General features: G+C 41.6%; 1 protein-coding gene and 2 pseudogenes across 1 annotated transcript in view; 2 read left to right on the top strand and 1 right to left on the bottom strand.

Annotated features, from left to right (window-relative positions):
* Positions 1 to 148: 148 nt before the first annotated feature.
* Positions 149 to 23,920, bottom strand: part of LOC144463620 (uncharacterized) — a 474,714-nt gene continuing 450,942 nt past the window's right edge. Inside the window, exons 3-4 of the mRNA XM_078168396.1 lie at positions 565 to 676; positions 149 to 336 (exon numbers count right to left, since the gene is read on the bottom strand). Coding sequence (XP_078024522.1) covers positions 568 to 676 — 109 coding nt within the window. The 3' untranslated portion in view covers positions 149 to 336; positions 565 to 567. The remainder of the gene's footprint in view (positions 337 to 564; positions 677 to 23,920) is intronic.
* LOC144459865 (uncharacterized) lies at positions 2,011 to 5,074 on the top strand (annotated as a pseudogene).
* Positions 17,840 to 19,527, top strand: LOC144458334 (uncharacterized; annotated as a pseudogene).

Here is a 23,920-nt window from a genome sequence, read left to right as displayed (position 1 = left end):
CAGAATCTATCTCTAGCATAAGTGGTGGTGGGGGAGACACAGACGCACTTGCATCGTAGCCGGACCAGAATGGTAAATAACAGCCCTCCTTTTGCTTGCATTACTGTTAATTTAACCCTGACAGTACACTATTGTCCAAATAAATAGGCTTACACATGTTACACAGGTACACATTTTTATTGTTTTGTTTAAATGCTGTTTCAGAGCAAGGCACCAGAGGCATGGCGTCCAGGTCTTCTCCCCAGAGCGGTCCCACTGAGCCAGGCAACCGAGGGCGAGCGCGTGCCTTCCACCTCCCGTGCTGGGCCAAGACCAGCAATCATCACGGCAGAGATCCTGGAAAGGCAGACAGAAATATGCCGTTTATTGGCTTCAGTTGTTAGCACGCTTGAGGCAATTAATAACACGTTAAAAGAAATGAACGAGTAAAATGTTTAAATGACTAAACGTTGTCCATTGTCTGTATTGAATATCTCTTTAGCCAATAGCCTTATAGGTTATACTTGCATTACATTAGTGATTAAATACTGTAGAGCACTTACACAACTTTAAGGTATACTTTACATTTTAGAAGCGATGAATGAGGTCCTGTCTCCTCCGTATAGCCCCCAGTGGAGGCTGGTTCCCTGGGCATTGGTTCATCTGGCTGCGCCGGCACATCAAATGGCACAGATTTCTGTTTGTAGATGTCAAATTTTAAAGTACAATAATGTACAGGCCTACCTATTAAATGTATAGTTGTCATGTTTAGGCTGTTTAGCCTATCATATTTTTTATTTTCCAAAAAAATCAGGAGGGCCTATCAGTAAGAACGTAGGCTTTTTTATTTTATTTTATTGTTTTATTCGTTTTGGGAATCCTTTTTTAATATTTAGGTCTACTGAATATGTGGCTACTTGTGCTTAGATGACAAGTTTGAGGTTTGTTTAATAATTATTTTCAGACTCAGCCAGGTTTTGCTGTGCTGTACTGCAAATCCACACTGACTCAAACTCGTCAGGTCTCAGCTCCATACCTGTGCTGAGACCTGATGTGAGATTTGATCGTAGCATCCACCCACGTCCAAACTGATAAATGCCGAGCCTTGCGTGGAAATGGTCATGCGCACAGTTTTCTGCTGTACGCTCGTTTGATAAATGAGGGCCAATGTAACGGAGGTCTGGCTCTGCCTGACTTTAGAATTGATCACATGGCTTTTTAATTATCCATCCATCCATTTTCATCCGTTTATCCAAGGTCAGGTCGCAGAGGCAGCAGGCCAAGCAAAGTATCCCAGACAACCCTCTTCCCAGCAACGCTTTCCAGCCCCTCCCTCGGGACCCCAAGGCATTCCCAGGCCAGATGAGATATATTATCCCTCCAGTGTGTTTTGGGTCTGGGTCTGGGCCTCCTACCAGTGGGACGTGCCCGAAACACCTCCAGTGGGAGGCGCCCAGGGGCATCCTGATCAGATGCCGAACCACCTCAACTGACCCTTTTCAAAGCGAAGGAGCAGCGGCTCTACTCCGAGCTCCCTCTGGATGTCCGTGCTCCTTACCCTATCTCTAAAGCTGAGCCCAGCCACCCAACAGAGGAAACTAATTTCTGCCGCTTGTATTTGCGATCTCAGTCGCTACCCAGAGCTCATGACCATAGGTGTGGGTTGGGACGTAGATGGACCTTTGGCTTCCGGCTCAGCTCCCTCTTCACCACGACGGTCCGGTGCCATCACTGCAGATGCTGCACCAAACTGCCAATCCAACTCATGCTTCATTCTACCCTCACTCATGAACAAGACCCCAACATACTTTAAGTCCCTCGCTTGAGGCAGTAACTCTTTCACAACCTGGAGGGGGGGGAATTCACCACTTTGCGGCAGAGAACCATGGCCTCTGAGCTCTCACTTTGGTCATACAGGGACTGGATGGCTTGCAGCAGCGAGCCCGGTACCCTGTAGTCCCGCAGTACCTCCCACAAGACCCGCCAAATGCCATAAGCCTTCTCCAAGTCCACAAAGCACATGTAGACAGGATGGGCAAACTCTCAGGACCCTTCCAGCAGCCTCGCAAGGGTTACAGGTTTCACGGCCGGAATGGAATTCGCATTGCTCCTCCTGAATCCAAGGCTCGACAGTTGGTCAGAGCCTCCTTTCCAGCTACATTTGGATTGACACTGTATCTATGGTTCCATTGAGAGAAATAGAGCAACAACTAATTGGAGCTCAAAGATGGCAGGACTTAATCTCAGGTCTCAATCTTAGAAAGTACATGCTTACTTTGGGTCCTATCATCACTGATACAGTAACAGTAACCTCAGAGGAGTAAAGGAGCATTTACATTATACCAATAAGTGGAATATTCAATCCTCATTATGGTATAAAATGCACACACAGTACCTGGAAATAAAGCCTTGGATTATAAGCAATGGATTGAGAAAAGTATTTACACTCTTCACCACATATACAACTCAAAATTAACCTTTGAAAACCTAGGAGCCTGTTTTGACATCCCAAAGACCTTTTTCTTTTACCTAAGTTTATGCTTTGTTCTTAAATGTTATGGAGCCCTATGGGAAAAAGGTCTTGAGGCATACCCAGCCATTAATTGGCTCTCTAATTCCCCCTCCAGAGGACTGGTGTCTAAGATCTATGCCAATCTAACAAGATGCAATCATAGGAGAACTCCCAATAGTTAGAAAATGGGAAGAAGATTTGACCTCTGAGGGAAATAGTATTGACTGGAGCACAGTTTTGAGCACTGTTTTCAAATGTTCAGAGAACCCAAACCTCCAATTGGTCTGTTTTAACATATGTCGTAGGACATATTGGACACCTCAGAGGAAACCAAGCCATTTCCAACCCTTACTGCTCTTTCTGCCAGCCTGAACAAAGTCTGATTTTGAACTTTCTTACACATAGTCTGGGAATGTGAAAAAGTGTATACATTTTGGGCTGAAACCAACCTCAGTCATATCTGACATGATTGGACAACAAATCCCGATAGACCCAATTGTTCTCTTCGTTAATGATGATTCTACACTGAACATGTTTTACAAGCAGAGGAAAGTTTAGCTTGCTGGCTCAACTGTAACAGAGAAAATGATATCCTAGTGCTGGCTTCCTCCTCACTCACTCAGCATTCATCAGTGGTTAGCCTACTTTAGTGATATAGTGATGCTTTAAATATCCACAGCAAGGATCAAGAAAGCAAAGTCCTCAACTCTGAGCCTTTGGAGAAATGCAGCATCACAGATTTCCAACCGAAATAGTCTCACTGTCTAAGGAATTATTGCAGCAGTAGTGCAATATTTTCTCATAGAATCGTTCGTATGATATCCTACAAAAAAATGCCAAATGCCAAATGATGTTGCTGGGTTGAACACAAATGCTGGCATACGGTAAGAACCGTGTGCTTCCACCACTGCTCTGCTCTGACTGCTGATAATCAACAAACTTTAACACCTGTGAATGTGCAGCTGCCAATTACCCGTGTAACTGACATCGCATCAGAGTGAGACCTACCTCCTCTAGTGGCAAAAAATAAACTAAACACATACACATAAACAATTAAACTATGAAATGGCTCCTACAAAATGTGTTGTGTTTTTAAGAGGATGATGATCCAAGCCTAGCATGTTTAAGGCCTGCCTTTTCATTAAGTATTGCCATGCCTGACAACGTCTTATTGCTGACATTTTTCCCTCTTTGGAAATCCAAGACAGGATTACACATGGCATTTTAATTTTTGGTTGCAGTCATGAATAGGTCTAATTTATGTCCTTGCTGTGCAAATGACTCAGTGCACTATAGAAATCTTTAACTACATGCCCAGTATTCAGTCCATAAAAGTAGAGCAAATAAGAGCCTTGATGTGAGGCAAAGAAGAGGAAGGAGGTAGATAAAGAGAGCATGTCGCACTTTGACAAGCAGCAGCAGAGCAGAACTGATCACTTTCCTTCTTAGTTTTACTTTGTAGTGAACATGGGAACCAGCTATCAGACTGCCAGCAGAACTTTTTTTGTCTGAACTCCACACTACACAGTGACACACTTTATGCATTACCGTGTATTAAAACATTGTAGTAAACCTTACATTTCCAACCAGACATTTCACTGTGACATGAGAGCTCACCTGAGAGCTACAGCTCCACCTGACTGTGTAGTTCATAGTGCTGCTTCTGGGTTTAACCTGATACAAAGATTAATGACACATTCAGAACATCAGCTGGACATGCCGTGGCAACACACAGAAAATGTCCATATTATAATGGCCCATACAATAATAACTCTACTCATTGTCCACCTGTGGGGGGGAGAAAGGCCATCAGACACTAATTGAGCATCTTTGGCACAAAAATATTCTTGCACATGAATACCCTACATGTGAAATCACTTGGTAGCTGCGGTAGTTAGCCAGCCCCCTGTCGCTGGTGCGGAGCCACATAGCATAGCCTCTGCTAGTGGTCCCCTGGTAACCCCCGTGCACCTGGGAGGCTGGGTAACTGTCCGGGAGAAGCGTAGCTCCGCGCCAAAGCCCACGGTTCACCACCAGCCTGTTCATGTTTCTAACCGCTTTTCCCCACTCAGCGACACACCCACTGAAGAGAAAACTCTGGTTATTGGCAGCTCTATTCTGAGGAACGTGAAGTTAGCAACACCAGCGGCCATAGTCAAATGTATCCCTGGGGCCAGAGCGGGCGACATTGAATCAAATTTAAAACTGCTGGCTAAAGCTGAACGTAGATTTAGTAACATCGTTATTTACGTCGGCAGCAATGACACCCGGTTACGCCAATCGGAGGTCACTAAAATTAATGTTGCCTCGGTGTGTGCATACGCAAAAACTATGTTGGACTCCGTTGTTTTCTCTGGACCCCTCCCAAATCTGACCACTGATGACATGTTTAGCCGCATGTCATCATTTAATTGCTGGCTGTCCAGGTGGTGTCCAGCAAACAATGTGGGTTTCATTAATCATTGACAAACTTGCTGGGGAAAATCTGGTCTGATTAGGAGAGATGGCACTCATCCCACTTTGGATGGAGCTGCTCCCATATCTAGGAACCTGGCCAAGTTTATTAGTAATTCAAAACCCTGACAACCCAGAGTTGAGACCAGGACAGAGAGTCGCAGTCCTACACGCTTCTCTGAGCTTCTAGTGCAGTTACTCACCCATAGTTTTATACAAACAGTGTCTGTCCCCTGACCACCTAAATGATCTAAATCTAAAATTAAACAAAGAGGAGTTGTGCATAACAACCTCATAAAAATTAAAACCTCTTCTGTGACAGAAAGACAAAACAGGAGAATTAAATGCAGACTGTTATATATCAGCTCTCTAACATCTAAAGCAGTGTTAATATCAGATAATCATATTGATTTACTCAGCCTCACTGAAACCTGGCTGTGTCAAGATGAATATGTTAGTCTAAATGAATCCACACCTTCCGGTCATAATAATACCCACATTCCTCGAGACAGCGGCCAAGGAGGGGGAGTTGCAGCCATTTTTAACTCTAGTCTGTTAATCAGCCCTAAACCTAAACTAGATTATAATTCATTTGAAAACCTTGTTCTTAGTCTTTTACATCTGACTTGGAAAATCTCACAGCTACTTTTATTTGTTATAGTGTACCGTGCTCCTGGCCCGTATTCTGAATTTGTACCTGAATTCTCAGAGTTTTTGTCCAGTTTAGCTCTTAAATCAGATAAAGTTATTATTGTAGGCGATTTTCACATTCATGTTGACGTTGATAATGACTCCCTGGCTACCGCGTTTATCTCATTAGACTCCAATGGCTTCAGTCAGGGTGTACATGAACCCACTCACTGTTGTAACCATACCCTCGATCTAGTTCTGACGTATTGAATTGAAATTGATAACCTAACAGTCTTTCCACAGAATCCCTCACTATTGGATCATTATTTGATTACTTTTGATTTCTTTTTACTCGATTACACACCACCCAGCAACAGTTACTATACTAGATGTTTATCAGATAGTGCTGTCGCAAAATTCAAGGAAATGATTCCATCTTCGATGATTTAATACCATGTCCTTCAGTGACAGAGGTTTCCCATACCGACTTTAAACTATCCCGAATTGATCATCTTGTCAATAGCGCCGTAGGCTCGCTGCGAACAACACTCGACTCCGTAGCACCTCTTAAAAAGAAGTTAACAAAGCAAAGAAAGTTCACTCCTTGGTATAACTCTCAAACCTGTAAGTTAAAACAAATATTGTGAAAATTTGAAAGGAATTGCCAATTAACCAAACTGGAAGAATCTTGTTTAGTCTGGGCAGACAGTCTTAAAATGTATAAGAGGGACCTCCGCAATGCCAGAGCAAACATTACTCAGCTTTAATAGAAGAAAATAAGAACAACCCCAGGTTTCCTTTCAGCACTGTATCCAGGCTGGCTGAGAGTCACAGCTCTATTGAGCCTTGTATTCCTTTAGCCCTCAGCAGCAATGATTTTATGAGCTTTTTTTATGACAAAATTCTAACTATTAGAGGCAAAATTCATGACCTCCTGTCCTCAGATAGTACCTATCTGCCCTCAAATACAGCTGTAAGACCTAATATATATTTAGATTGTTTCTCCCTGATTTCTCCTCAACAACTGACCGCAGTGATTTCTTCATCTAAATCATCAACGTGTCTCTTAGACCCCATCCCAACCAGGCTACTTAAGGAAGTCTTATCTTTAGTTAACACTCACATTAGAAATGATCAATATATCTTTATTAACAGGCTATGTACCACAGTCTTTTAAAGTAGCTGTAATTAAACCTCTCCTAAAAAAGCCCACCCTGTATCCAGAGGTGTTAGCCAGCTATAGACCAATATCTAATCTTCCCTTTCTTTCAAAGATCCTTGAGAAAGTAGTCGCAGACCAGCTGTGTGATTTTCTCCATGATAATAATTTATTTGAAGAATTTCAGTCAGGATTTAGAGTGCATCATAGCACTGAGACAGCACTAGAAAATTACTTAAAATTACAAATGATCTTTTGATTGCTTCAGACAAAGGACTCGTCTCTGTACTTGTTTTATTAGATCTTAGTGCAGCATTTGACCCAATTGACCATCAAATTCTGTTAAAGAGTCTGGAACATTTAATTGGCCTAAAAGGTTCTGCACTAAGCTGGTTTAAATCTTATTTATCTGATCGTTTTCAGTTTGTTAATGTTCACAATGAATCATCCTTATGTACTAAAGTTTGTTTTGGAGTTCCACAAGGTTCTGTGCTCGGAACAATCCTATTCACTCTATATAGGCTTCCTTTAGGTAACATTATTAGAAATCACTCTGTAAATTTCCATTGTTATGCGGGTGATACACAATTGTATTTATTGATGAAGCCCGAAGAAACTAATCAATTATCTAAACTTCATAATTGCCTTAAAGACATTAAAACCTGGATAAGCACCAACTTCCTTATGTTAAATTCAGACAAAACTGAAGTTATTGTTCTTGGCCCCAAACAACTCAGAGACTCTTTATCTGATGACATAGTTTCTCTGGATGGCATTGCTCTGGCGTACCGTAAGAAACCTCTGAGTAATATTTGACCAAGATTTGTCTTTTAATTCTCATTTAAAACAAATCTCATGGACTGCATTTTTTCATCTGCGTAATATTGCGAAAATTAGGCCTATCCTGACCCGAAAAGATGCAGAAAAATTGGTCCACGCTTTTGTTACTTCTAGACTGGATTACTGTAACTCCCTATTATCAGGTAGCTCTAATAAGATTTAATATTAATTATATTATTACTTTCATTATTGCTGTTGTAAGCTACTGTCATTACCGTCTGTCCTGCATCTCTCTCTGTCTCTGTCTCTGTCTCTCTCTCTCTCTCTCTGTCTCCCTTTCTGTCTCATTGTGTCATACAGATTACTGTTAATTTATCATGTTGATCTGTTCTGTACGACATCTATTGCAAGTCTGTCCATCCTGGAAGAGGGATCCCTCCAGTTACTCTTCCTGAGGTTTCTACTGTTTTTTTCCCCCATTAAAGGTTTTTTTTGGGGGGGAGTTTTTCCTTATCCGCTGTGAGGGTCCTAAGGACAGAGGGATGTCGTATGCTGTAAAGCCCTGTGAGGCAAATTGTGATTTGTGATATGTGTGGGCTTTACAAAAAAATTGATTGATTGATTGAAATTGAACATTTAGCCTTTATTTACAATGTTTAAGCCACTTGGAGGCTGCTGAAACAAGCTGTTAACACAACTCTGACACCCTCTACAACTGTCACACTGTAAACCCCAATCCATCCATGACACAGAATTTTAATGTCAAGTCTACACAATTGTCCCAGATTGTCAAAATGTCATAACAAATTTATGTTTACTTGACACAAAAACTCATTGCTTGTGATCTTGACATATTTTTTTATGTTTTTTATTCATAAGTCAACCATTTTTGAGTTTTTAGGTAATTTGACTAAAATTTTAAAGCCAATTTGCCTAATTAATTTAAGGACAATTAACAGTATCACTTAACATGTATTTTTATGTTCAACGAGATTAAAAAGTAGTTGTTTAAGTGTTTATGCAATGTTTTTATGTTCACATGACATAGAATTCAATGCTTAAACAACAAAAAAGACATACAATTCCTTTCAGACAAAGGTCATGTGACACATTTACTTTGTGTCTAGTGTACTCAAAACTTTTGTGTTACTGTATTGTACCAACCTATTGTACTAAAAATGTTAAGTGCAAGCTGTTTCCAAAAAATATTTTAAGTTGAGTAAGCGAATTAGGGATCACAGTGTCTTTGCCTGTTTGCACTGTCTGTCTGCTGTTTGGGACTAAGCAGGTAGTGTACTGTGAATTTTTTTGGAGCTTTTTTGTTGAAAACTGCTGCCTGCTGTGGCACTCTAAAATGATCCACTTTTGATGTAAAAATATTGATTATCGCTGTTGTGCATTACCTGTTCAGCACCAAACAGCAGACAGACATAGTTAGAAACAAGTATACCAGGTGAGGTGTCCCTCATATCTCACTTGCCAGTAAAATAGTTAACTTTTTACTAGAAACACAGGCAACTCTACACAGATATTACTGGTTAACCTTTTTTTGTAATTATCACAATTGTTTGGTTTGAGGTTGATAAAAATATTTGCATAGGCTCAGATCATTAAAAAAACAAAAAAACAAAAACTAAACTTTATTTAACCAGGCCAAGACAGCAAAATAAGTAACAGTAAGACAACATGAAAAGACTAGAATTATGATCTCATTGTTTTATGCCTCCACGCACCAGTCAAGTTGCGGTTATACTTTACATCCTTGTCGATGCAAACATGGATGCTTCACACAAATCTTCCACCCAGCAGCACAGAAGATCTATATAATCAGCACAGTTTCAAGGTGGACACTCAAGATTAGTGTCACCAGTTCAGTATCTGACCAAATGTTTCCACTTTTGTTCCTGAGTTATGAGGTAATAGCCATTTGTTTGCAGTGTTTTTGCAAAACAGCGTTTAGATATAAAATGTCATTTTATGCTATTAGGCACTAGTGTGTAATTCAAATTATTTTTAAATTAGTGTATAGATTCTTGAGTTATGGCCCAAAACATGTTTTGTGAGGTCACATGGACCTTGACCTTATTCCTTCAACCTCCATATTCTGATCAGTTCATTCTTGAGTCCAAGTGGACGTCTGTGCCAGGGGCGAAAATCCCATGTCATAGTTGGGGGGGACAATAAACAGTAAAATTTTACAGAATAATTCCGGGGGGGGGGGGGGGGGCAAGGAAAAAAAGTTGTAGCCTGTCTTTTATACAGCATCTTTTACCGCAGTTTGACACTTTAATCTTCTCTCTATCTCTCCAACAGGCAGAGTGAATGTCTGCAATAAATAAACTAAAACTAAAACTAAACATTTCCTGCAATTAAACTGGTAAACTGGTTTATAAACAGTGTGCTGTGAGATCTGCCGCTGCGCACCTCACAACCGTGCATAATAGTCACGCGTAATGACCGCTCCTCGTCTGCACGTCTTTCATGTTTGTCTCACTGACAGGAGGAGAGCCTACAGACAGGTACCCATTAGCTACGCTCCGTCACAACCGTGCCTAATAGTCACGCGTAATGACCGTTCCTCGTCTGCACGTCTTTCATGTTTGTCTCACTGACAGGTGGAGAGCCTACAGACAGGTACCCATTGCTCCGCCACTGACTGCTCTTGTCCTGTCCTCTCCCTCTTCTTTCTCTCCTGTCCTCTCTATCACTAAGCTCTGAGCTTAATCATTAGCTTTTAGCTTAGCAGCACTCGTAATTGAGTAGGCTTTTGAACAATGCAGGAGAAATGTTGCAGACAGTTTATATTATCAGCCTGGGCCTGGGGCTTGTTGTAACAGTAAATGGGATGTGTTATAACTTGTGTAAGTTAAACTGTGTCTGTGTGAGTGAACATCTTACCCTGCGATGCGCGATGTGGGCAGCGGTTCCAGCCACACGCTGCTACTGCTGCCAAGCAGCCCCGCCGGTTGGAAAGAGTGTGGGATATACCACTACTAGGAATGGGAGGGGGGCACTAAATCTTTTAAGATTTAAATAGCACATTATTGTGCGATTATAATGAGCACCGCTTACATTGTGCTTTCAATAAATACCACTGCACTGTTCAAAAATTATTAATTGTGTCTGAAATAATTCTAGGGGGGTACAGCTTTACTGAAGGGGGAGTCATGTCCCCCCTGTCCCCCCCGGGATTTCCACCCCTGGTCTGTGCTAAATCTTAAGAGATTCCTTCAAGGCCTTCCTGAAACATTGCGGCCATGAGAATGAGATGGATGTAAGATCACAGTGACCTTGACCTTTGACCAATAAAGTTTAATTAGTTCATCCATAGCTCAATGTGGACATTTATGCCTAATGTGAAGAAATTTCCTTTAAGGTGTTCTTGAGATATTGCATTCACAAGGGTGAGGCAAATGAAGTCACATTGATCTATGACCACCAAAATCTATCACTCCGTTGCTGAGTCCAAATGGACGTTTTTGCAAAATTGGAAAGAAATTCCATCAAGGTGTTCTTGAGTCATTGCGTTCAGAAGAAGAGGACATACTACATACATATGGACAACCTGAAAACATAATGCCTCCAGTCTCTGCTGTCGCTGGCATAGAGGCATAAAAATACACAATCAAATGAAATATGCAACAAAAAAGCAAACAATATAAAAACACAAAAACATAAAATAAAATAACTACAAAGAAACTAAAGGTACATTAACAAATGCTGTAAGTTAACCCATAAGTCTGAGTAGCACGCTGACATTTATACCTACATCTACACCTGTGATGGGGTTTTTATGAATAAGGGTTCCAGAATTCTGGCAGAGATTACAGCAAAGGTAATGTGTGTAGAAAGAGAAACAAGCCAAAAAGAGTTAAAGAAGCGGGCATGGGGCGTCGGTGGCTTAGTGGTAGAGCAGACGCCCCATGTATAAGGCTGTTGCCGCAGCTGCCCGAGTTCAAATCCAGCCTGTGGCCCTTTGCTGCATGTCAACAACCCCCCCCCCCCCCCCCCCCCTTTCACGTTTACTTGTCCTGTCCAATAAAGGCAAAATGGCCAAAAAAAAATCTTAAAAAAAAAAGAAGCGGGCATAACACCAGACTTAATGTGACTGAGTCATTAGCTATGTTTCCATCCAAAAGTGATTTGAATCATTGGGAAATACGCATTAAAAGAAATACGAATCCTGTGTGTTTCCATTAAATGTACAGACTTTGGTGAAAACTACAAACTCGTGCAAGTTTTCCGCAGAACTGGAAACAAAACAAGTCTCGCATTCTTCTTCTTCTACGTTTTCTGGCGGTTGGCAACCAGCTTGAAAATGCATTACCGCCTTCCCGACCCGGAGTGAGGATATCACCATGGAGACAGGTGCGCTACGTCAGACTTAATTCGAACATAACTGTTTCCATCCCCCGTTTTGCGAATCAACATTTTTTTGAATCAACCAAAACCCGGCTAAAGCAAGCGTATTTTAGTTTGTGCGAATCGGGGGATTTTAATTCGAATTTTGGCGTTTCCATCATAATTTTCCGATGCGATACTTCTTGATGCCCATCTAAACAGGCTGATGGAAACATGGCTGTTGACCTTCTCACATAGGTATTGCACACAAAGGTAAGAGTGTGTATCAGTAACCTACACTCTGCAAGGCGGCCCCCACCACAACAACATCAGCTGCTTCTTAAACTTTTGAAACTATTGTGATGTGACTGAAGATGGGCGTGGGCTGCTGGGGCTGATAGGACTGGGAAGAGGTGTGTGATTGGGAAGAGATGTGTGTGATTGTCAGGGAGGGAGACTCTGGGTTTCCTATTGAAAGAGGCAGTCTGTCTATGGCAGCATGTTGGAGCTCACGCTTGCGGCTTGGCACTCTCAGGAGGGATCAGGGTGTCGTTCGTGGCTGTTTAGGGCCGCCGGCGACACAGACATCCAGATCAGGGGGTTAGCTGTTCCTGCACCAGGAGGGGAGGCTGGATGCCCCCTGTAGAATAGCCAGGGCCGGGTTTAGTGAGTGCTGGGTCCGCTACTGCTCTTCGTCATTGTCTCTGCCGGAGCTCCTCCGTCACCGGCTGGATCTGCGCCGTCCAACGAAGCCGTTTTCCCCGGGGAGTTGAACAGCACCTCAAGCTCAGACCTCGGGGAGGGGGGTCTCGCCGTGTGGCGAGTTGAGTATAGTTATCCCTTTTATTTGTATGTGTATAATTGTGTATTTTAACCTAGCGGATGGTGAGAGCAGGAGTTCAGTCGGGGGTACTTACCTGCACAGTGTAGTGAGGGGGGGCTTCTACCTTAGTGTGATGTCACGTGTGAGTTGCAGTGCAATAGAAGTTGTGTGGTCCAGCAAGCCTGTTAATTGCAGTGCCTCCAGTAGAGGGTGGTAGCGTGCTGTGTTTGTAGTGTGCCTTAAAGTTTGCAGTGATTTGTTTGCAGTGATTTAATGTAGTGGGTAATTGTAGGATTCCTTTCCAGAACCCTGGCAGTGCGAAACCCCCCTGGTTGTGATTCGCCCTCCGTCCCTTTTATGAATTGTGATTTTTACTGTATCAATAAAGATTATTGTATTGTAACTGCTCTTCTCTGGGTGATTATTGGAAGGCTCTGATTTGGTGACTTTAAGTGCACCACCTTGGTTGAACCCACATTTCATTACACTATTGTTTACAAGTTCCTCTAGCTGATGTGTAATTTAGGACTTTAATCTCTGAACCAAACATGGACGTGGAGTGACATTGTTACAACACTGTACAACCTCTTAAGAGACTACTTAACTGATTTAGTATTGCACTTCTCTAACATTGTCTGTCTCATGACAGACATTATCATAATGGATCTGCATACTTACAGATATCGTCTTTTTTATTCCATGTATTCTTTTGTATTGTCAAAACCTGATGACTACATTACCCACAATGCAACTGGACCACAAGAGATTGGTTGGTGATTTGGGTTTTTATGCTAGTAACAGCTAGTTCAGCTTGGAGCTACTGCTTAAGGCCCTGTCTATACGTGTCCAGATATTTTTGTAAACAGATATTTTTTTCCTCCATTAAAAAAAAAAAAATCCTTCCACACAACCTTGTTTTTAAAAAATATGTCCCTCTACACTATTGACTCAAAACGCTAATGCATGCAGTGTTTACACTGGCTGCGTTGCTGCTGCTGTGCTGCTGCAGAGCTGCCTGCTGCTGTTACTACTGTATTTCCGCAACTGAAAGTCAGCACTCCACATATTTATGGAACCGTGCAAATCACTGCATTGTCAACAACATGATCCTGCAAATATAAAAAGCCTTGCGGTAACAAATGAAGTGATTCTATCCACAGAAACATTGTCAGGGGACTTTCATTTTGAAACAGAAACAGGTAGTGTTGAGTTTAAGATAAATACTTTAAGTTTTTTCTTGTTTGTGACAAATTAAAAAATTTAAACTGCAGTGAAAGATGGTACAATGTCAATATGAGCATTTGTTGCTGAAATCTTGCATCACGCAGAAAAAACAGGTAAGCCACGAAGACTCCTTCTCTCTTAATGTTCTGCAGCTAAGCAGCAACCAAGCCATGCCTGAGCAGCGGTGTCAGGGGCGTCACTAGACTTAAGACTGTACTGGGGCACAGCAGGGGCACAGAGAATGCATGCGAGTGCGCGAAGTGCATGAGCAAAAAAATTTTTAGCACTTATTTATAATAAAAAAGTTTAAATAGTGCTTTAAACTATACAATCAGATCAGATTATGTTGTTGACTGGATCTTTGATTAACCACCTGAATGAACTGATGCATTTGGCCTACTTGTGCACTTGCAAAATCGAATTTGGGGTGACAAAACCAGATATTTTTAGCCATTTTTCTGGTGACAAAACAATATAAGAACCATGATGGTGGGACATTCTGTCACTTCACAGTTGTCCAGAACATGTGGTTTGTGCCAGGCGGACATGATTGCCAGTAGTTTTTCATTATTGCAAGAAATTCCATTGACTCATTCACAAGTCAAAAATGTGTTTTATCTGAAAGAAACATGCAATATTTACATCTAAGATAATAGAAAAATAGTCAACCAAGTGCAATGATGTCCTCCAAGATAATATATGCCACTTTATTTGCAGTAAACAAAGTTTGTTGTTGTTTTTCAGTTTCAGTTATATATTGGGGGCACATTTTGGGCATTGGGGGGGCACATGTCCCCGTCAATGTATAAGGTGACTACGGCCCTGTCATGCATGCATAATTAGGCTACAGTTGTCTGGGTGCGCAAAGGTGAAGTGGCTGGTCTTGTCATACACAGTTTGATGGAGTGTCAACTGGACAATATGGAGATATTTGCATCTTGAAAGCCGGACTACAAATGTGGATAGACAGGGAGAAACACACGCAAGCCTAAGACGTGGTAAGATACGATATTCCTCACTATATGAAGTGACTGATAACAAGATCTGTATAATGGGTTGTAAAGAAATTCGTCAGGTTTTTATTTTGTAGACAATTAATCTGGATTTATAGTGCGATGGGATGACAGCACAATGATGTGTGGTATCAGCTCTGCTCCTGTGCTTTCATGTGATATGCATGGCATTTCTGTGTGAGCCTGCATTCGCGAGTAATCCATCCAAGAGTAATGTGTGTGCAAAGCTGTATGAAAGCTCTGGTATACATAATTTAAGTGTAAATGTATCTTTTTTTTTTGCTGTAAAAACACTGGACTACTGACAAGTGTTGTCGGAAAGCTACAATTCTGCTGTTTCACGTGATATGCGTGGCTTCTCGCTATGACACACGGTCGCGGAGAAAATCCATGGAGAAGAACGGGCGTGAATTTGGATGCACTATGCGTCGTTCGGGCCCGTAGCCATGTGCGCACTGTGTATGAGGAGTGAATGGAGTAGCACATTAATGAATTACCATATTAAGTAGCCATGTCCGCACTGTGTATGCTATGTGGAGTTAAAACTCCGAAGTGAATTTTTTACTGGTGAAATTTTTACTGGGGCACTGCAGACGCTGATGAGCGGTGCTCAGATGTGCAGTGTGACCCTGGGACAGGTGTGAGCTGTCTACCTGGGAAGTGTGCAGCCTAATGTTACCTTTTTCAAAACCCCTACTGGAGATATCACCTCAGATTCCCATTCAATTTACTGATGCAGAAGCTCAAATAAACACACTAGTGATGCTTTGGACATGTAAAGTTTTCCTTTCATTCCTCATCAACAGCAATCCCACTCTGTAAGGTGTCCCACCATCTGCTGGTTCCATCGGTCCTGATCCCAAAGTGTTGGTTCTAGTGGACTTAAACCCCAGATGCTGAGATGGCACAAAAACACTGTGTGCAGCAGATGTCTCAGTTTCTCTGTGGTGGGTTTAAGTGTTAAATAAACATTAGACTAAGCAGTGCTAGCAAAACTTTAGCAAACCAGTAGTCCACCATTGTTATTGTTGTTTCCAGCATTCGCTCATTGCATAAAGCATCAATAGGCATGTGCGATTTGAGTAGATTACATCATCGTTTTCCATCGTTTCCTAATTTTACACGTCCAAACAGATAAACAATACCCAAAGTTTTGATAAGTCTTCACCTCAGCGGGCATTTTAAAAAATATCCGTGTTGGTGACCTAAAACTCTGTTTGTGTGGATGATAGGCTCAAACATAGAGGAAAATATCCATTTACAAAAATCTCTATTAAGATTTTATTTTATTGTTTTTTTTTTTTTTCATTTTAGAATTCATGGTTTGTATTAAAATAAGTACTTTGTCAAGTGAGTTACGTCGGTGTGTGACAATTGTAAGTAAGTTGCATAACATTACATTAAAATAACACTGACTTGATTTCAAGTGTGATCTCCTGGATGAAAGTCCTGTTTTGTTTGACCACCATCCCTACCTCCACCCTATGAATACTTTCTTGTTCTTTATACTACGTCAGTGGCCACAGATGGGTTTACATGTATTGTTTATTTGTCTATAAGGCAAATTTTTGGGACACCATTGTCAATTTTATGCAGTATATGTATGTATATGTATGTAGTGTGTACACAATAGACTTATGTATGCTAATTTTGTGAAATATTTAGACACACATCTGCAATCGTGTGCTATGGGCATCGTGCAATTCAATCTAGCACTTTACTATTTGGTGCAATTTTGAGTAATGTGCAATATAACAAGTACTTAAACAAGCAGACACTTTAGCACTTGGCACTCTTGCACTCGACACTTTAGCACTCATCACTTTAACTAGCACTCAGGCACTTTATAAATTGATATCTAAAAATTCCTATTTCCTATTTGCTACTAGCAACAGTCATTACACAGTAATATCAGACCACATGTCATGGTGAAGTAGTGGGTAGATACTGATATTAGGGAGTAACAATTTTCTGATATATATGTATATACATATATATACATATACATTAGTGGTGGAAAAAAAATATCTAATTAAATAGAGGCTTTATAATTAATTAATCACAATTAATCACATTTTTATCAAATAGCAATATTTGACACAATAAGCAAAGTTTTTCATTTCAAATAAATTTTGGTTGACGACTGAATCAATGAATAGACATATAGGTGAACTTAAACAACAAAATGTTTATTTTTCATCATTATTTATGTGCATTTTTTTTATCTGTCTACTACATTCAGACTAGTGGAAACTCAAAGTGTTCTTTCAATGTCTTGGCCAAGGAGGCCAAGATAAAGGCAACACAGAGAGAAGTTAGCCAGCTAGCAGAGCTACACAGAGGGAACATGGTGAATAAAGGGGTACCAAGGAAATACAACAAGCTCTCCATTCCTGCGGCACTCGAAACTGCCAAACAAAGACTAACAACTCTGGCCACCCGACTGCAGAGCTACACTAAAGAAGCCAGGAGAATAAACAGGATGAAACAGGTGTTCTCTCGGTGGCAGGGAAATAACAGCAGCACCAAGAGCTGAGATGCAAACATACTGGAATTGCATATGGGAAAGAGAAGCATCACATAACACCGATGTCCACTGGTTAGTTGACCTAAGAGCTGGCCACAGCAACCTCCCTGAACAAGAACCAGTAACCATCTCAATGGCAGACATCCAGGAAAGAGGTGAACAGCACCAGCATACTGACTGAAGAAGCTAACTGCACTCCATGAACACCTAGCAGCACAGATGGCCCAGCTGCCAAGGGATGGGACCTACCCAGACTGGTTGACATAGGGCAGTACAGTCCTGATCATTAAAGGGAACCATCCCATCCCACTACAGACCGATAACCTGTCTCTGCACAACATGGAAGCTACTGTCAAGCATCACAGCAGCTAAGATAACAAGGCATATGGTCCAATACATGAGCAAGGCACAGAAAGGAATTGGCAGTAACACCAGAGGAGCCAAGCACGGGCTACTGGTCAACAGAGCAATCACCCGAGCACCCTGCAAGAGCAGAAAGACCAACCTGTGCACCGCCTGGATTGACTACAAGAAAGCCTACGACTAAATGCTGCACATGGACACTGGAATGTCTGGAACTATACAAGATCAACAGGACACTAACGGCCTTCATAAAGAACTCCATGAGAATGTGGAAGATGACATTAGAGGCCAACTCAAAGCCAAAAGCCGATTGCCCAAGTCAACATCAAATGCGGCATATACTAAGGGGATGCATGTCACCACTGCTGTTCTGCATAGGCCTGAATATCCTTAGTCAGATCATCAAGAAGACTGGCTATGGTTACCGATTCTGAAGTGGGGAAACAATTGGCTGACTGCTCTACATGGATGATATCTAGCTGCAGGCCAGGAATAAGAGAGAAATCGACTCACTGATCCACACCACCAGGATCTACAGCAAGAACATAGGGATGTCATTTGCATTAGGATGGCAGATGGTATCGAAGACAGGCATGATGATCAGTACTGAAGGAGTTGATCTACCAGAGGGCAACATAGGAGGTATCCAGGACAGCTACAAGTACCTTGGGATCCCGCAGGCTAATGGAAATCATGAGGAGGCCACAAGGAAGTCGACCACAACCAAATACCTCCAGAGAGTAAGGCAAGTCCTGAGAAGTCAGCTGAATGGTCAGAGCAAGGTCCGAGCCATCAACATGTACACACTGCCAGTCATCAAATACCCAGCTGGGATCATAAGCTGGCCAAAGTCGGAGATAGAAGCCACAGATATCAAGACAGTGGCTTAGTGGATAGACCAGGCGCCACATGTACAAGGCTGTTGCCACAGCGGCCCGGGTTCGACTCCAGCCTGTGGCCCTTTGCTGCATGTCACTCCCTCTCTCTTTCCCTTTCACGCTTGTGTGTCCTATCAATTGAAGGCTAAAATGCCCCCAAAAATATCATAAAAAAAGGAAAGCTCCTCACCATGCATGAGGGTTCCACCCCATGTCCAGCACTCTGAGGCTATACACTAAGCAGAAAGAGGGGGGGCGAGGACTAGTGAGCATCAGAGCCACTATCCAGGATGAAACATCCAAAATCTAGGGGTACATCAAGCATGTACCCAAAGGATGAGCTGCTTAGTGAATGCCTCAGACAACAGAAACCTTATGACACCAAAAAGGTGGAGGAGCAGACAACATGGAGGGACAACCCCCTACATGGTGCATACCACTGTCAGATAGAGGAAGTGGCTGATATCAAGAAGACCTACCAGTGGCTGGAAAATATTGGACTGACAGACAGCGGCGTGAAGGCACTAATCATCGCAGCACAAGAACAGGCCCTAAGCACAAGGCCCACAGAGGCAAGGGTCTACCACAGCAGATCAGACCCAAAGTGCAGGCTGTGCAAAGATGCCCCTGAAATGGTCCAGCACATAGAGGCAGTATTTAAGATCCAAGCTGAATCAGCGTGGAGAGTTGCAACCAAGTGGCTGGGATAGTGTATAGGAATATCTGTACCCGGTATGGACTCAAAGTACCCAAATCCCGATGGGACACACCACCAAAGGTGGTTGAGAACAACAGGGCTAAGATCCTGTGGGACGTAAGCTTCCAGACTGACAAACAGCTGTAGGCTAACCAACTGGACATAGTGATAGTTGACTAACACCAGAACAGGGCAGTGGTGGTAGATGTGGCGATACCAGCTGTCAGCAACATCAGAAAGAAGGAACACGAAAAGGTGGATAAGTATCAAGGGTTGAAAGAACAGCTGGAACAGATGTGGAAGGTCAAAGTTGACGTGGTAGTAGGAGCACTCAGGGCAGTGACCCCCAAACTGGGACAGTGGCTATGGCAGGTTCCAGGAACAACATCTGAAGTGATGACTTTGATACAATAAAATCCTTGATTTTTAGTATGGGTGTTGTCTGAGATGTTCTGAATTGAATTATTTATTAATTATTTATTATCAATTATTTTAGTTTTTGCCAGGAATTATGGAGCATCGTGTTTTAACAGCACTTTCAGATTTACATCAAACTCCCCTTTTATAGTGTCAAGTAACTAATTAAAACCAAACTTAGAAAAACTAAAGCTTGAGCATACATCAGTGTGATAAGAACTACTTAAAATGACCAAAGCCATCTTTGAGAAAAATGTATATGACGCGTACTTAACATCGAGGGGACAGGGTTTATGACCTATACTGCAGCCAGCAAGGCTAATCAAGATGTTTTGGCTTCACTTTTGGAAAGTTGTAATGTCGTCCATCTTTATATACAGTCTAAGTTGTGACCAGGGCATTTTGCTTATTAGGAACAGGACTGATGATATGAAAATTGACAGCAAATAACACCCACAGGTTCACATGTATGCCTTAAACATTGAATGTTGGGGTTGTGGTGGGACTCATAGGGTTAAATCATCAGTTTTACATAACACTGATGTCTATGAAAAACTTGACTTGAGCCTTGGATCTTTCACCAAAAGTCACGGATCTTTTTTAAGCTTTACTTTTCTTTTTTTTTTCTTTTAAACATTACCCTCAGACAGATTAATGTCTCAGGAACATATAGCCTATTACAGGGAAAATATTTTAGCAACCCTTAACAATGACACTACGAGGTTTGCTGGTTGTTTATTTCTTAACCTTACACAGATTACTGTGGGCCGTAACCAATGCCAAAATAACAAACCTGTCTGCTAATAACAGTGCCTTCCCTCTACTTGCCAGCATTCTCGGAACCCATCAGCTGTATTTGGCGTCTGACTTTCGGCAGACAGCGATACAGCCTCTGGGGGCAGACCCCCAATTTTTTTTGGCATTCCGGTTTGATTTGGGCGGAGGAGGCGAATTTCCATTTCCGACTTCCATTTATATATAAGTAAATATGCTGAACCACTGCAATGGATTCAGAGTTTGCAGTAACGCCATTTATGTTCTGCCTCGTTAGTTGTCTAGCCTGACACTGAACACAATATAGCCTAGTGGGGGCCGCCTAACATCAGCCTGCTGTCAGTCACCGTCCGATCCTTTTCATCTAGTGATTGCACATCATGGACATCAGAAAGTTTTTCAAGAAAACACCACCTGTCGTGTCGTATGTTGTATTATATTATATTATATTATATTATACCATAGTAGGCTATATTATAAACAATGCACTGCATTTACTTTGACACACAGATGAGTCAGGGGAAGTCAGGGAAAAGGAGGAAGATGATTCACAGCAAGGGGCAGCAGGTTGACAGTGTTGGGTAAAGGTTACTTTAAAAGTAATAGAAGTACGTTACTGCGTTACTTTCTAAAAAAGTAACCAGTTACTTTACTGCGTTACTCCCTGAGTAAAGTAACTCAATTACTTTAAACGTACTTCCAACGTTACTCCCTGAGAAAAGTAACTCAAGCACTTTTAAAGTACTTTTGAGTATTCTACATTTCCTATTGGGCAATGAACCACAGGGCGCTAAGCCTACATTTTTTTGTCTCCAAATTTTATGTTATGGACCACTTGCCCTTCACTGAGATCCAATTCTCCCATCACAGCCATCACTTTGACCAGTAGAAACACACAACGATCTGCTGCCGTAGACAACTGTATGACAACAACACCCCAGCATTTTTAATATTTCCTCTAGTCTAGGGATATTACCACACAGAGTAAAAGGGGGAAATGATGGTGTGAAACAGCAGAGGCACTTTGTCAACCCGCTGAGTTAACATTACTGTCATTAGCATCAAGCTAGCAAACAATGGTACATCCTCACGGTCGGACATAAAGTAATAACATTAACAAATAGCGGCGGGGCTTTTACTCACCACAACTGCAGAGGCTCCCAGCTTCATTTGAAACAGACTACATTATAGACGGTCCATTATTTATTAATCCCTCTGTGTGTTTATATATTTACTTTTTATCTGCTCCGTTGTCTTTGTAAAGTTAACATATCGCACTGTCATTTCAAACTCAACACTTGTTTCAAATTAAAAGCCCCTTATAACCTCAGCTGAGAGAATCCCTCCATTTTCTAAATAGGCTTTTATTCTGAAACATTTGTCAGAACTTCCTGTGGAAGATACAGTAGCTTTATAGTTTACGTATGGTGCTTCAAATGTAGCTCCTGCCATCTGCTGACGCTTTTAGGTGACTACAACAATATGCCGGCTGGCACATGAACAGACACAGTGACTCAAATAATAGTAAAATAAAAATAGGACAAGAATAACCCGATGACATCACACACGCCGTGAAAGACGACCGGGGATAATTGGTGAGTACCAGCGTGTAGTGTGTACCAGGCATAATGCAAGTCCTGAGTCTGAAATATGTCTGTCAGCGAGTCCTACTCCACCTATTGAGGCTCCACTGTAGACAATGGCAGCATTTCTCCGACCACGTAGCGAGCCACAAGCTCCGTGGCTTCTTTCAGACTAATAGGTTTAACGTTATCTCCGTTATTAGAACCAAACGACAGCCATTGCTGTTTCAGAGCTGAAGGACCAAAGTAACGGAAGTAACTGATGTGTTGTTTGAAAATGTACTTAAGTATTTGATTACTCAAACAGCAAACTAACGCGTTAAGTTACTCATTACTGCAAAAAGTAATCAAAGTACTCTAACGCGTTACTTTGTAACGTTACTTTGTAATGTGTTATACCCAACTCTGATTATACAGTAACATGAATCTATTGTAGGTCAGTGTCATATTTTAAGTCTAAATTTTGCCATTATAATTCCCTTAAAAGTTGCCCGAAGCCACTATTTAATAGGCTGTAGTCTCCCGGTCGACAGATTATTTGGTCGATTATTCGACCAGTGAGAATTTGGTCGGACGAGTATACAGAAACAGACCTCCTGTCTGTTTCTGTATACTGACACCATTTCCCTCAGTGGAAACAAAGCTTGTATTTACTTGTATTTCACAGATAAGAAACAATAAATTGTGAAGACAGTAAAGCCCCCACTAAAATAGCATTTTAAGTCTTGTGTGTGATTTATCCTTTAAGGATTTATACTTCGGGATTTATCCTGGCTTCATTTGAGCAGAGGAGATCTCTGCTCGTCACAAGGCTAATTCATACAATGTAAAATGTCATAGGCTTGTGCTAATAACGTTAGCATTTTGTTTGGAAAATATGTTTAGTGGGACAGTTGTTTTGTCGGTGAATGTTGTGAGTTGTAATGGAGCCAAATTGAGTACCCTTACCTTTGTTAAATGTTGCTGTTGTCCCTGGCTTTATATGAGACAGGGGAAAGAAATATCGCTAGTTGCTAGGCTAATTTATACAATGTAAAATGCCATAGACTGGCGCTAATAACGTTGCCATGTTAAATTTGCTTGGAAAACATGTTTATGAATCTTGTGAGTTGTAATGGAGGCATATTATGTGATGTTACTTTTGTGAAATGTTGCTGTTGTCCCTGGTTTTATATGAGAAGAGGGAGAGATCGCCAGTAGTTAGGCTAATTTATACAATGTAAAATGCCATAGACTTGTGCTAATAACATTAGCATGTTGTATTGGCGGGCGAAATGTGTCCAGATAAAGACAAGTGTTTGTGAATGCTGCGATTTATAGTGAAGCCAATTTGCGTACTTGTGTTTGAAATTGTCTCTATTAAGCCATATTTAATGTGTGTTTTGAATCAACTAAACTTTAACTTAATTCTTAACAGAGTCCTTCACCGCCACACCACTGCAGAAATAAAAATAACTTGCAGATTTTTTTTCCACGACTAATCGATTAGTTGAAGATTATGTACGAATTCAGTCGACCAAGATTTACTTTGGTTGACTACAGCCCTACTATTTAAGGGGTTGTTTTTCAAAACTTTCTCCTGGGGGAGCATGCCCCTGGACCCCCCTAGTTTAAGCCCCAGATGTCTACAATGTCTTGCACCGCCCCTGTTTACAACACAGTGCTGTAGCATAAAGTTCAGTGCAGTTATCGATGAATTGGTACACATTTTGTGTAGTGTGTTTTGTGCCTGTACTGTACTTTTCCCCAGTAGATTTTTGAATACT

This window comes from Epinephelus lanceolatus, chromosome 1 (genome assembly GCF_041903045.1).
Source record: "Epinephelus lanceolatus isolate andai-2023 chromosome 1, ASM4190304v1, whole genome shotgun sequence".
Taxonomy (NCBI): Eukaryota; Metazoa; Chordata; class Actinopteri; order Perciformes; family Serranidae; genus Epinephelus; species Epinephelus lanceolatus.
The sequence above is the reverse complement of the archived record's forward strand: the minus strand, read 5'-3'. Positions and strand labels throughout refer to the sequence as shown.